The following is a 13527-nucleotide window of genomic DNA, read 5'->3' as shown; positions in this document are numbered from 1 at the left end:
CAGCAGACTCAGCTTCTGATGCCAAGGCTCACAGCATCTCCGTCATCTCGGCTCAGCCTGTTTTTTAATCAGTTTGCCTTTGCCTTACATTGTTTTCCTTATTTATTCGCCTTTGATGCTTTTATTCCCAGCTCAAGTGGCCACTTTGCCTGATATTTTTCACGTTTTGCCTTCGCTCTCGGATTGTAATAAATTCTGCTGATGTGTTCTGCGTAAACTGATTTAAATCAGCGTCGGCTGATTTGCCTTCGTTTTATTTATTTCTTTGAATCTGGTTAGCAGCAACGGCAACGGTTTGGCGACGACCTAAGGCTTAATTTATGGGCCCACACATGGCAGCGAAAATAAAAATCTGCGTGGGCTAGGCAGCTGTTAAAATTCCGCATAAATTAGTAGGAAGAGCCTGCTTCCAAACCTATAAATGGGCTCTCCACCGGAGTCCATAGTCTCGACCGAATTTACGATTTTGGCCAGACTCGCAGCAACAGCCTATTAACATACATAAGTAACTGGAGAGAGGCCGAGGTGCAGATTTGGGGCAGCTGTTGTTTCATGTAAATAAGTTTGGCCGGCGAATTGACTGCTGCCTAATCGAACATTTGCGTATCGAATGCAATTAGTGCCATTAAGTCGGGGGCAATATGAGTGATTTATGGCTAACTGGGCGAGCGAAGCACACGAAAAACGAAATGAAAATGGCCAAGGCGGTAAATGGAAGTGGAAATGGTAATGGAAATGCAGATAAAAATAAAAATCAGCATGAAAATAATGACGACATTGTTCTTGTAGTTGTGTGCGAGAGAGCCGAGAATGGCAAAGGAACAATAAAAGAAAAGTGTCTACGGTGGCCGTTAAGCAAAACGAAAATTGAAGCAATTCCGCTTACGCTTGGCTCCCACACACACACATACACATACACTCTCTCCACATGTACATACACACGCACACAATAGCAGGCAGTCGCATTATGTCGTTAGGCAGGAGCAAAATGAAGAGGCTGTTGCGGCACGCCCCTGCGTATACGTAATATGCGTGAGCCCCACTCAAAGAATTGATGGAAAATGCTGAAATGCTTTCCGCTCCACTGCATAACTCAGTCAGTGGATTAGAAAAGGGCGTCCTCGTCCTCGGGGTGGAACCTCCGAACTAGAGGCAGTTAGGTTTGCCTTTCCTTTCCTTCCCCAGGACTTTTCCCTTTTTTTTGTAAGAGTGTGTGTGTGTGTGGGTGTGTGTGTGACGCCATGTGCGAACTTTTCGCGGCGGCTGATTGAAGACGATTTCCCCGAACTTGCGTTGATTTGAAAATGCAGTCAAGCGTTGAATTAGACAGTTCCGTCCTCAGCTGTTCGGGTTGGTGTTCCAGTTTCAGACTCTGGGTACTCTATTGGCCCGGGAAAAAAGTGACCCACAAACTAGCAACTCGGGTGGCCATAACTTGCGTACTTTATGTGATTAGCAGGAGAGTCAGGACTGGGGCCTTTTTTTGAGTTTCCCCAGTTGCCTTCCAACTGTCAAGTATCTGGGTATTTTTTTTTTTTTTTTGTTTTTGGGCATAGAATAGTATCGGGTTGGGCTACTCACCATATGGTCCCAGTTGGGCGGCCACGCGTACATTCTCAATCACCACCGGCGGCTCGCTGCGTCCTTTGGCGTTGACGGCGTAAACTAAAAATTGATATTCACGTCCCGGCTCTAAATTATTCAAACGAAACTGTGGACTGTTCTCCTGCATGCGAAAGATGGGTGCAGATGTCGCCTGAAATTATACACATTTATGTTATATATTTGGCTGATTTGGGATGCGAGCATGACAACGGGCGCATTTATAATTCACTCGCCATACGCTGCCAAGTAAGCCATGTATTTTTAACTTTTCCGAGGTCCCGTCGCAGACCCAACGCATAAATAATTATTCATGCCTAAAAAATACGTAGGCACAACTGTACAGGATACGTAGTCGACAGTGAAACAGAAACAGCAACCGAAACAGAAACAGAAACAGGACAGTGTCTGAAAATTTTGAACTGAATATCGGTTTGCCGTAATGGGACACAATCGAGTGAGCTTCGTTGGTTACGCACAAATTCCCACTCAAGTAAGCGTAAGTAATTTATGTTGTCCTTGCGGCACTTTTCCACAAAAACCCCACCCATTCCCTCATTTTGTTTGCGAATGTGTGTCCTCTATCTAGCATGAAACGTTAAAGCAGCCAGTCAACGGACCAACGCGTGGGTCAGAGTCCGGAGATGATGTCCTGGAGTCCCAGCCATCACCACCATCATGATCATCACCATCACCATCATCATCGTCATCATCATCGTCATCGTTTCATTTTCATTTTCATGACCACCCTCGTGATGAGCTTTGCGCTTGGCTACTTTGCTAATAAACTTGCCCGGCAAGCGCTTCATCAGGGCTGTTGAAAGCAGCCAAACGAAATGAAATGAAATTTTCATATGATATTCCCATCTAGGAGTGACAGAGATAATTTAATAACTCAGCATGCACTCCCCGAGTGCCGGACAAAGGGTAGCCGTTCCTCCATGTGGGAACTTGGACTTGGGGCATTAATTATGTTGTCCCTTTTCCACTTGAGTTGCGGCAAAAAAGGAGCAGCAGCCAGCCCCTCAAAATATTTATTAGTAATTCAAGCAGAAAAGTCAAAGGACATGCACACTAATTGACCATATGGATTTCAAGTGAATTATTGCCAAGTCTCTACTCGACCCCAATGATTCTGTTTCTCATTTTGTTTCTGTTTCAGCTACAGCTACAGCTACAGCTACTAAAACATCTTCTGCAGCCATCCGATTTCTAGCTGCTGGCTGTCTGCCGAGCCGTGAGTAAATTTTAATTTAATTGAGCAATTTGCGTTTTGCCTGCCGGAACTTATCAACTTAGGCTAACTCGATTTGGGAGCTGCAGCTCACTCACCTGATCGTTGAGCGTGGATATCTCGTTCTCGCCCAGGCCAATGGCCTCGCCGAACTGCCCTCGTCCCTGTCCCTGTCCCTGTCCTTGTGCCTGTCCTGCCGATCCGCCAGGATCATTGGAGTAGAGCAGGTCGCCACCCACCACCTCCAGCATGAAGTATTGCGAGAGGCCGCCGTCACTGCCTGCCACACAGACCACCTCCAGGATGGTGTCGTTGCGCAATTCGCAGGCCTTCGGTGCCTCCGGGGTGTCTGCGAAAAGAGGTGCCCGGATAGCAGTTAGTCATAGTCTAAGACAAGCCATGGCTTAATGGCGACCCACCACCCCGTTCGTAATTGCATTTAAAAGCAGCTTCTGTCGCCTTTAAGCGCCACTTTGCCGCAAATGAAGGCGTCGCCTTAAAACAAAAATAAAGAGTGCGACTACGCCCTTAAAATTATTAAGTCAGCTTTGATTTTGCGCCAAGGGTAAAGCGCACAAAATGGGGGAAAAAATATTAAGTACCTCATTTAATTACTAACTTTTTAAACTAAATTTAAGTTCTGGAAAAAAATGTAATATAAATAATTTGTTAAATTGAAGACTTGAAAAAAGTTATTAAGAAGATATTTAAGTTAATTAATTTTACAAAATAATACAAAACATCTTTAAGATAATAGTCTTTATCATGTACACTTTTAAAAGTACAAAAAAATCTTTAAAAAGTATTTTTTATGTGTGGCCTTGTTGACCAAATTTTCTACAGTTCTAAGACTAAATGAAAATCTTTTTCTGAGTGCATGAAACACACCCCTAGCTTGCATTAATAACAAACGAATTTAGCCAGGTAGCGGAGCAACGACTGGCAGTTCAACCTGAGGATTATTTGGCAACATTTTGGCCAAGTACACCGGCACCGGTACTGTCACCCCGTCCTCTCCGTCCCCTTGGGCACACACTCGCCAATTATGTAAGTAGATCCTTATGTGTGCATAAGAGATGGAAGGGGGCCAACAACACCGACACCGGTGGCAGTACCGACACCAGTCCTGTTTAAATTGCGGCAAAGATGGAGGTAAGTGCCGGCATCTTGTGGCAACAACTTCCTCGACTCGACTTCCTCGACTTCCTCGACTTCCACTTACTTGCCGGCAGGATGTGCACCAGACAGGGCGCCGTTTGGCGACCCACCGCATTGCTGGCCCAGCAGGCCAGGGTTATTAGCTCGGAGTCCGTCTGCGGCAGATACGTCACCGTGCTGGCCAGTCCGTTCGATTGTATCCTCGAGTTGAGCACCTGAAATGTGGGGGAGACGGTGGATTAGAGTTCATTCATTGTGCGAACGTAGGCAGGATCAAGTGCAGTTCGATTCGGAATCAAAGCAAGCCCAGACAGCCCAACCAAAACCCAACCAAACCCAAGAAAACCAAATCGAAAAGCAATCCCCAGCCGGGCCGAAAGCAAAATGAATCGGGGCATAAATATTTGAAGGCAAATAAGTTTTTATTGCAAGGCAAACGAATCGGACTGGAGGCGACGGGATAAGTCATCCTGTGGTTCTACGGGTTTTCGTGCAGATTTTCAAATAACTTTTGCGGTAAATGAATTACTTTATTTATTGAGCCCAGCTGTCCCAGAGCCGTCGAGTCACATGTGCAAGTCTTTCGGTTCGTTTGGTCAGCCATTCGGTCCTGCTCCTGATATTTTTCCTCCACCAAACTATATCAATATCTCTATTTTTTTCCTGCCAGCTCTGCAGTTCTCTGCTTTGCACCTAAACGGTTTGCATTTTAAATTCCGTTTGAACGTAGGTATGCCCCACCAACTCGAATTTATACATTTTGATTAAATTTTAATTCAGTCACGTACGACGCTCGATTCCTTGCCTCGACCATTGTTCGTCTGCTCTGAATTGTCGAACGAAAATCCCAGACAACCCTCGAGTATTTAGCACAAGTTCTGCTAATAGCACCCGACTTCGAACTTGGCTCCTTGCTGGCATCCCGAGTAATTGCGACAGTCGGGCAAAGCTCCGGGTTGCAGCACGTTTCCCGGCATAATTACAGACACAATAAGTTCGGTTAGGATTCCGGACAAGGAACCCATACCTTTGCCCTAGTCCCAATGCACGGAGAAAATTGCTTTGCACTTGATATTCAGAAAATAAGATACTTAAAATTTAAAAGAAAAATAATTTGTAAGCAATAGAAATTCTTTAATATAGAATTTTTACGAGTCTAACCAAATGCTTTTTTTAATTTGGGTACTCATTTATTTAAATATCTATATAAATAAAAGCTTACAATTCCGAATAAAGAGGCCCTTGTTTATTTTACTTTTAAACCCATAAATCAAGGCAGTTATTGATGTATTAATTTTCCATTTAAGTAAAATTTTAAATATTTGTAGGTGCCATTAAAATCACTTTGGGTTTGAAATTACTTAAAAAGGTGTCTAATGATATGCAGTTAAATTTAAACAATTTTCCATTGGACAACCAAAGTCAAAATAAATTGTAGCTCATTTTGGACACCTTTTCACGTATTCTTGTTCATTTATAACACCAGTCTTTTTCGGACTCAAAATTACTATGTTCCCATAACGTTGTAAGAGATCAACCAAAAAGTTTACAAATAAACTTGTTCTTTAAAATCATACCTTATTCATTATTAACATATTATTATTGCATGCTCTAAAAAACGTAATGTTTGTACTCAGACTTACCGGCGACACATTGCGGGTGTTGTTGTAGGTCCAACTGAATCGCACGGAGTCCGGCGGATCGGCGTCCACTTCGCATTTGGCCAGAATGGACTGCAGATTGACGGCTCCGATGGAGGTTTGCTCGGTGCCCGACTTACAGCGCGGGGAGACTGCGAGGAGATGGGCGAGATGGGGAGGTTCATAAGTATACACGGCATCGAGTTGTTTGGCAGCAGAGAGTTTCCATTTTAAATTGGCTCAGCCACCCCCTCGGAGAGCAAACAGACCGCTGCTTCTTCCCGGGGGGAGATGTGGCCCCCCCAGCCCCCCTCGAAATATACACAAAAATATGAGGAAAGAAAGAGGATGGTGAGTCCAAAGGGAAGTCGAGTCAGCAACATAGCCTTGAGCGTAGTAATTAACATGTTTCCGTTTCACGAACGAGGGGGTTTTTGTGTTCTTCGGGCCTTTCTTTTTGTTTTTTATTTTATGTGTAGCTTAGCGGGCAAATCTGTGTGCCAGGTATCGGAAGAAAAGCGAGTCAGTCGGCGCTTACTTTCACTTGGCTGTGAAATGAGAGCAGATATGCGGAAGCACTGCCTTTGCCCCGGGGAAAATGTGTCTGTCTGTGTGTGGCAGTGTGGTAGTACCCCGGATTGTGTGCTGAAAGCAGCCTTTAAATGTAAGTCACGCCAAGGCAGATAAGCATTCAGAGCTTCATTACTACGTTCTTGGCTTTTATCACAAGTCAGCTGCATTTCAGCGTCGAATACTTAAGCCATCTGTCTGCGTCTGCAAACTTGTTGCTGGAAAGCGGAAATGTTGGAGCGTGGGAGCGTGGGAAGGGGAAAGTTACCTAAAGACTCCAGGGAAACTTTCATAATTTCAAATATAAACTACTTAAACTGTCGTACGACTCCCGAGAAGGGGTTGGCAGAAATGCATTTCAGATTGTCAAAGTGGCAGCCAAAGAAACGTGGCAGTTTTCCGGTTGGGCGTTGGTAACATGAATAGACGTCCTCCGTCTTGTAAGCTGACAACACAATAAATGCAGCCAACAAAGGGGCTACGCACCATCGCTCCCCACAATATCCCTGCTTCGGGCTTGTATGCCAATGCCAATGCCAGTGCCAGTGCCAGTGCCATGTGGGTACACGAACCCGGCCAAATAGTGTACTTAAGACCCACTCGTGTGGCTCTCTCACTCGCTGAGGTTGCATCGATTGTGCAGCTTTCCCTCTGATTTATGCAACCAAATCGCTTGTGCGAGTAGTATATGAAATCCACATTAATCACAGCAAAAAATGGCCAAAAGGCAGGATGGCATGCCCCGAAGCTGAAGGGAGAAATCAGACCGTGAGGTTTATGAAAAGTTTTTGGCCGGAGCTTAAATTGCGAGTGCTGCTGGATTTATAGGCGAAAGTTTTGTCTGTGCGTGTGTATAAATCAATGGCGGTTGTTTAGGCCAGCGGCAGCACGAGTTTTACAATTTTACAATGTTACAATTGTAAACAAGCGGGCAACAAACGCCGACAGTTACAGATGGAGTTAGCGACGGTCATGCATCATTTCTAAGCAATTTCCCCATCCGCTGTTGCCCAAAAAAGTTGGCAACTTTTATTCCGGCAGCCATTGCTTGTTGATTTTGATTTTATTCTGCAGCTTCCGCTTCCGGTTTGCCATGTTATTTCATCACGTCGTCGTGAACCCACCTCCTCCTCCCCTCTTATATAGTTTGTGTATATTTTATTTCGCATTTCGCAAGTCGTACTTACACTGCACTTTCAGCGCGAGGCTGGTGCTCCGAGTTTCGCCCTCCGTGTTTGTGGCCCCGCAGGCATACGCCCCCGCACTTTCCCTCTCGAGCTGCGTCAAGTGCATTATTTCCAAGCTCTCGCCCGACATTCGCATGCCCTGAAATGTGAAGAAGGGGATATTATTGCGGCTCTGAATTGGTTGCGGGTGGGTTGTCGAGGTTGGGGAGCCGATGAAATCCATCCACTGAGGGAGCAAACTGTTTAAGCCGTTCTAAACTGCGGTTTAACTTAAACGTTGAGCTACAAGTAATACAGAAGGTATAAGCTTTTGATGTCGAAAAGCGATATAAGCTTTTCGAATTCCACTCATAGATTGGTGTTTTATTCGCATCTATTTATCAACTGGTCCACACAACATATTTAGTATTTTATTTACTGACCATCTTTCTGACATTTAATAAAATTTGTAATTCTATTTTCCTAATTGGATATCGGAATGCTTATATTATTTTGGTTTGTTTGCTAAAAATTTAATTTCTAAGTATTCCAATGTTTGAACAATTTTGTTATATTTTGGTGTTGAAAATGAAAACCAATTAAAAAAATTGATTGATTATTTATGATAGATGCTTTCGTCAGTATACAAATTAGAACAAAAATTAATTAGTTATCTGATTATTCATTATTTAAAGTTGACGCCACAATTATAAATAGTAAAATGGTAAGCAAACAAAATAAATCAAATAGAGACAACTATGATTTGGAACTGAAGTGTTTAGCCATTTAATATTGTTATTATTTGATGTCTAATAATGGGGGCTTTTCGACATTATCTTTGGCAAAGCTGTAGTTCATGAAGACGGAAGCACATATGCCCGAAAGTATTGTCCCATTGGCCTTAGACGGCACAAATTGCGGTGGTGCCGGCTGCATTGTCGAGTGACCACACGACCCACAACCACCATCACTAGCAGAACTAAATGGCAACCACAATGGAGCCAATGCTTTCCGCCCGGCTTTTTGCTATTTTCCGAGCCGAGCGGCATTGCGGTATTTTAGTGGGCCGAATTATAATAAACGGATTTTATTAAATCAAATTAATGTGTTTTTCGGCAGTCGACATTAGACATTTGAAAGCCGGCACTCGAGCTCCTCATCAAATAAACCGACAAGTGACTCCACGCGGATGCGAATGCTCCATTAGCACGGCTTGACTCTGGGATAATTCGATTATGCATTTAGTAGCAAAATCCCGGCTGACATTTGCACATGCGTTTAATTAATTCATAATAATAACAATAATGGAATTTAAATAGCTTAAGTTCCTTCCACCGCTACCACCACGTATGTATCATTGACAGCTAATTTGAACCAGTTTTCCGACCAGCCCGGCCCCTAGGTGGAAATGAAAACACACGCGCGTTATAGATCCGCCGCAAATTGGCCAGGCTGCATCATTTGATTATTTGTAAAATTCATTAAAAAGCATGACTGCGTTGATGGAGAGCCGTAATTGCATTGGCCCTTGTGCAATAATGCATTTAACAATGCCAAGCTGTAAAGTTGGGGAGACTACATTCGCGTATTCGCTGGAAAACTGCTTTAATTTCATTCCCCTGTGGGATTTAATTTACGGAGAAAGCACTTTTAACCGCCGGCTGAAAAGTTAATGTTGACCCAGTGCAAAAGTTTGCGACGAAATGGCAAAGAAAAGCGAAAAACAGTCTGATAATAAAAATCTATATGGCAAACTGACGTCGAACAACTCGAGGAAGTGACAAAGTTGGCTCTTTAGAACTTTTTTGCGCACATTTGGCCGCTCGTTTTTCATAATTCCTTGCCTCATTTTCTCGCTAGCCTATTAATGCCAGAAGCAGAAAAAGGCGGACCGAAAATCAAAAATCAAAGTGCCCCAAATAAAGGGAAGTTTTCTCTGCCTCTCCCCAAGCAAAATGATTTTCGCAATTTGTTAACTGACCGGTCGAAAAAGAAAAGCGATGGGAAAATATGAGCTCGGGTTTATGGTTTTTGCTAGCTATGAAAAATGATGATGTGACCATGTGGACAAAACTGTCAAAGGATGTCAGAATCATGCGGTTTAATAATAAAACCCCGAGACAAAGTCACAGCCAGTCAACAATGGCTGTGTGGGCCAGCAGAAGTAGCCAAACTGGCCAGCAATCTCAATCTCAATCTCTTTCGGTTTATTTGTCTCTTGATTAATAGTTAAATAATTTGCAACACGAATGGACTTCAATGGGCATCATGAGCCAATTATAAGACGTTTGAAAAATGAGCTGGGTGTTTGTTGGTCCGCACTCCTCGGCACTTCTTGACCACCATTATTCTCGCCCAGCAGGAATGCCAAGCGTTTTCGAAATTAAACCGCAAAAGTGTCTGCTTATGGGGGCCGCAGGAATGCCGACGCCTCCGGGGCCCCCAACAATTGATAATAAAAATTGCGAAAAGTATCTAATACACGTCATCTGCTTAGGTCGTTACAGCCGGGAGGTTGGGAAAAATGTAGCCAGTTTGTGGAAGTGGATGATGGTGGGATAGGGGGAGTTGGGGTAGCGAGTGGAAAATCATTGGCCTTACTTACATTCTTGAACCAGGAGTAGCTGGTGACCGGCGGCCTGGCATCCGCCCGGCATTTGAAAGTGACATTCTGGCCCTCGGCCCGTGTCACCAGTCGACTGGGATCCTCGTTGGCCAAGTGCACCGATACCGTTGGCGGATCTGTAAGAGGCAGGCGAACAGAGTAAGTAAGTAAGTGCGGCATGCGGCTTAATGAGCGCAGCGAATTGCTGAATAAAAGTCAAAATAATAAACGGGGCTCCCGGTTCAAGAGAGCATTGCGTAATGTACTTAGTCCCAGCTGCGGCGGTACATCCTTTGGCCTCCCGAGGCCTCGTCCTGCCCCCCACAACCTCTTGACCACACGCCAAATGGGACTATTAGTTACGGTTGTAAAAATCTAATACGCGTCCGAGACTGTCGGCGCCACTTGGCCTCAGACAGTCTTTTGTCCCCCCCATCAGATGTCCGTCGTCTCGTCCCCAAAGTGGGGACTGACCTATAGTGGCTTATTCAACGGCTCTACGGCAAATGTCAATGGCGTGGGATGGCCGGTCGGCAGAAAAAATGCTGACGTTTATGGTGAATTATTAAAAGGCAACACAAAATGAAAAGCAGGCGAATAAAGTCGCCTGCCGGCCTGATTTGAGTGCAGGTAATTCCGCTTTCTATACTTTGATACACTCAAATAGAAGGTATACATCTTGAATATGCTTGAATGACATAAATATTTGTATTTCTTCAATGCACATGTTTAAATTTGTATTTTTCTTACCTTAACTACTATTTTTCTTTGAAGTTTTGAATAATATTTTGAAAGGGTAATGATTAAACTAAGCCCAGCTACAGCTACTAGTTGAGGTTTTGATCAGACTAACAAACTACGTATCCGGTTTTTCTGAGTGCACCCAGCCCAACTCTCTATTATCCGGACAAACTTTAACGAGAGCAGCGGAGGGAGTAATGTAAAGCGGAAGTCGGAAGCGGATGTTGCAAATATTATGGAGGCCGGCAAAAAATGAGCAATAGAAACATAACGGTGCAAATTTAATCAAGGCAAGTCGAAGAACACGACATTGAAGTCAACTTGACTGCATTTTATAAGCCGCTTAGCGAGAGGTGGCCAACAGGTAAACTTGGCTTGGTTCCGGCTTCGTCTTCGGCTCCTTTGGCCTTAATAAAATTACGTTGGCTCTGGTCGTAATATGCTTCTAATTGGACTTTCCTGCTCTTTCAAGCCATCACACACATACATACACACACACACCCACATAGAGGCCAGGACCTGTGCAGTTTGTGTTAAGGATACACAAAAGCCTCTTCTGGCCATGGCTCGATGGATCCAGACCCAGACCCAGACCCAAATACCCAGCAGCCTTCAGTCCAGAGGCCGCATTTCTGCTAATAACAGGCTCCGAGCTTACCTGTAGCAAAGGAGGAATATATATGCTGTGTGAACTTACATGCCACCCGGATGATGCGCTTGTCCTCGATGGCGCCACCGGAGAACCAAGGATTCGTGGCCCGACACGTCAGCTCGGCATTATCGTTCTCCGATGTTACCTTCAGTGTCAGTATGCTCGTGGTGATATTGCCGTCCTGCGTGGAAAAAAATAGAAATGAAATAAATGGTTAGTACTGTTAAAGTGGAGAAAATGTTCAAACTATTGTAAATCTTCAGGCCCCACATAGATATATATATAAAATCACATTTTGGGTTATCTTCTTATTTTACGGAGTTCTTATTAATTAAACAAAATACGGAAATATATCAACAGCAAATCGAGGTGTTCCTTGCTCTATCTTAGCTTATTAAATAGATTTTTAATGAACATTCTCTTTCGTTAAAACTTAGCCAAATTTCATTTACAATTAGTCACTTATAAGCTAGGATTACACTCCACACTATTATAAAGACTTCTCTCTAATAAGCTTTAAAGTACACTTCTGATTTGCTTAAGCTGTTGTGTTTATATTTAAACCATTCACTTTTTCCACTCAAAATGAGAATATTTTGTGAAATGTATACGTGCTATATATACTCGATTTGATAGACAGATCTTCGTTAGTTTAGTTTAGGGTATGTGCTGTGGCCACTCGAGTTGCATTTCACAGCACGGTCTTCGAAAATAATGACTCGTATTTCGGGCTAAGCCGATGTCCCAGTGCAGCTGTACACCCAGTCGGCCATCCCTCGAACAGGCAATGTATGAATGGAGGAGTGGAGCTGCAGAGGAGCAGAGGAGCTCATGGCAAGCCGGGTATTAAGTTACGACATCAGCCAGCTCCAGGACCAGAGCCGGGCCACGTTTTGGCAACAATCGAAGTCGGTACTGGGAAACTAACAAGCATCCTGCCATCCTGCCTCTCGTGTGCGTGTGTGTGTGTGTGTGTGGCAATCTGTCCCCGGGATCGAAGAGGAGTTGGTTATGCACGAGTTGACTAATGCCTGGCGACGTTTGGCAGCAACTATCCATTTACATGGCATAATTAGAAAGCGAAAAAGCCAGTGCCCCGAAATGGAACTAATGGCTGGCCGAAAACTGAGACATGGAAGGCATGGGAGGCATGGAAGACAGAAGGATCTGATAGATGCCAGCTTGAGTGGAAGAATGGCTTCCATTTTGCTGGCAAATAGTTAGTTTGGGGTCCGGCCCCATGAATTCCAATAAAAATTCGCACATTAGTCGAATCAATGGCCGGGGCCATGGAGTGCAAATTTGTGCAGCTTGGCCCAAACTTTTCGCCAGTGCAGTTCATCAAAGAGTCCGTGGCTGGCGGATAGTCAACTTGTCCGTCCTGCTCCCTGCTCCCTGATCAACGCTCCTTGTCGCCCTGTGGTTGCTCCAAAAGTTTGCCCTGCTCGCATTTGGGGTCACCCAGTGGTCGCCTTGGCTGCCTTTGTTGTTGCCCAACTGTGGAGCTATTAAGCGCCGCACAGTTTTATATGTATATATATGTGTACAAGTGCCTGCTGCACTGCGGCCGGCTATCAAATGTCAAACGCTGAAAGCAAATTTTCCGGCACAAAGTTGCGTTGTCCTGGGAACGGCAACAAGAATGAAAACTTTCTCCTCCTCCAGTTTCCGCAATACCCGCAATCCCCGACAAATAGTCTGACAATTTCGGGCTATTTGGCAAGGACATGCACTCACCTCCTTGTCGCTGTGGACGGTGACCTCGGCATTCCGGATGGGCTCGCCATCGAGCAGCCAGGTGATCTTGGCCGCCGGATATGAGCCCCAGGACTCGCAGCGAATGGGCACAGGATGCCCGGCGGTCAGCAGTTCGTTGGGCGTGGCGATCTTCACGCGAACGGGTTTTACTGGGAAAAGTAAAGGGAAAAGGCATTGTAAGTTTACAAAATTCTAATCGAACATAGTGTGATAATACTTAATTAACATAAACTATTTGTATGAAAACAAAACAACTTGGAATTAAATTTTTTTATATTTAAAATTAATTTTCATATGTACAGGCTATTCAAAATTGCTGACACCCATTTTTAAATAAAACAAGTTTACAACAAGTTTAGCTACAAATTTATATTGTTATTACTTAATAGTATCCCAAAAAC

At 44.2% G+C, this 13527-nt stretch overlaps 1 protein-coding gene across 1 annotated transcript in view; it reads right to left on the bottom strand.

Annotated features, from left to right (window-relative positions):
- The window catches only part of LOC128254850 (hemicentin-2), a 66412-nt gene that overhangs the window by 11328 nt on the left and 41557 nt on the right, over positions 1-13527 (bottom strand). Inside the window, 8 exon segments of the mRNA XM_052984212.1 lie at positions 1582-1756; positions 2935-3185; positions 4059-4209; positions 5638-5786; positions 7392-7530; positions 9976-10112; positions 11414-11549; positions 13106-13275. Of these exon segments, the coding sequence (XP_052840172.1) occupies positions 1582-1756; positions 2935-3185; positions 4059-4209; positions 5638-5786; positions 7392-7530; positions 9976-10112; positions 11414-11549; positions 13106-13275 (1308 nt within the window).

This window comes from Drosophila gunungcola, chromosome 3R, assembly GCF_025200985.1.
Source record: "Drosophila gunungcola strain Sukarami chromosome 3R, Dgunungcola_SK_2, whole genome shotgun sequence".
Taxonomy (NCBI): domain Eukaryota; kingdom Metazoa; phylum Arthropoda; class Insecta; order Diptera; family Drosophilidae; genus Drosophila; species Drosophila gunungcola.
This window is presented reverse-complemented; position numbering and strand designations above follow the sequence as displayed.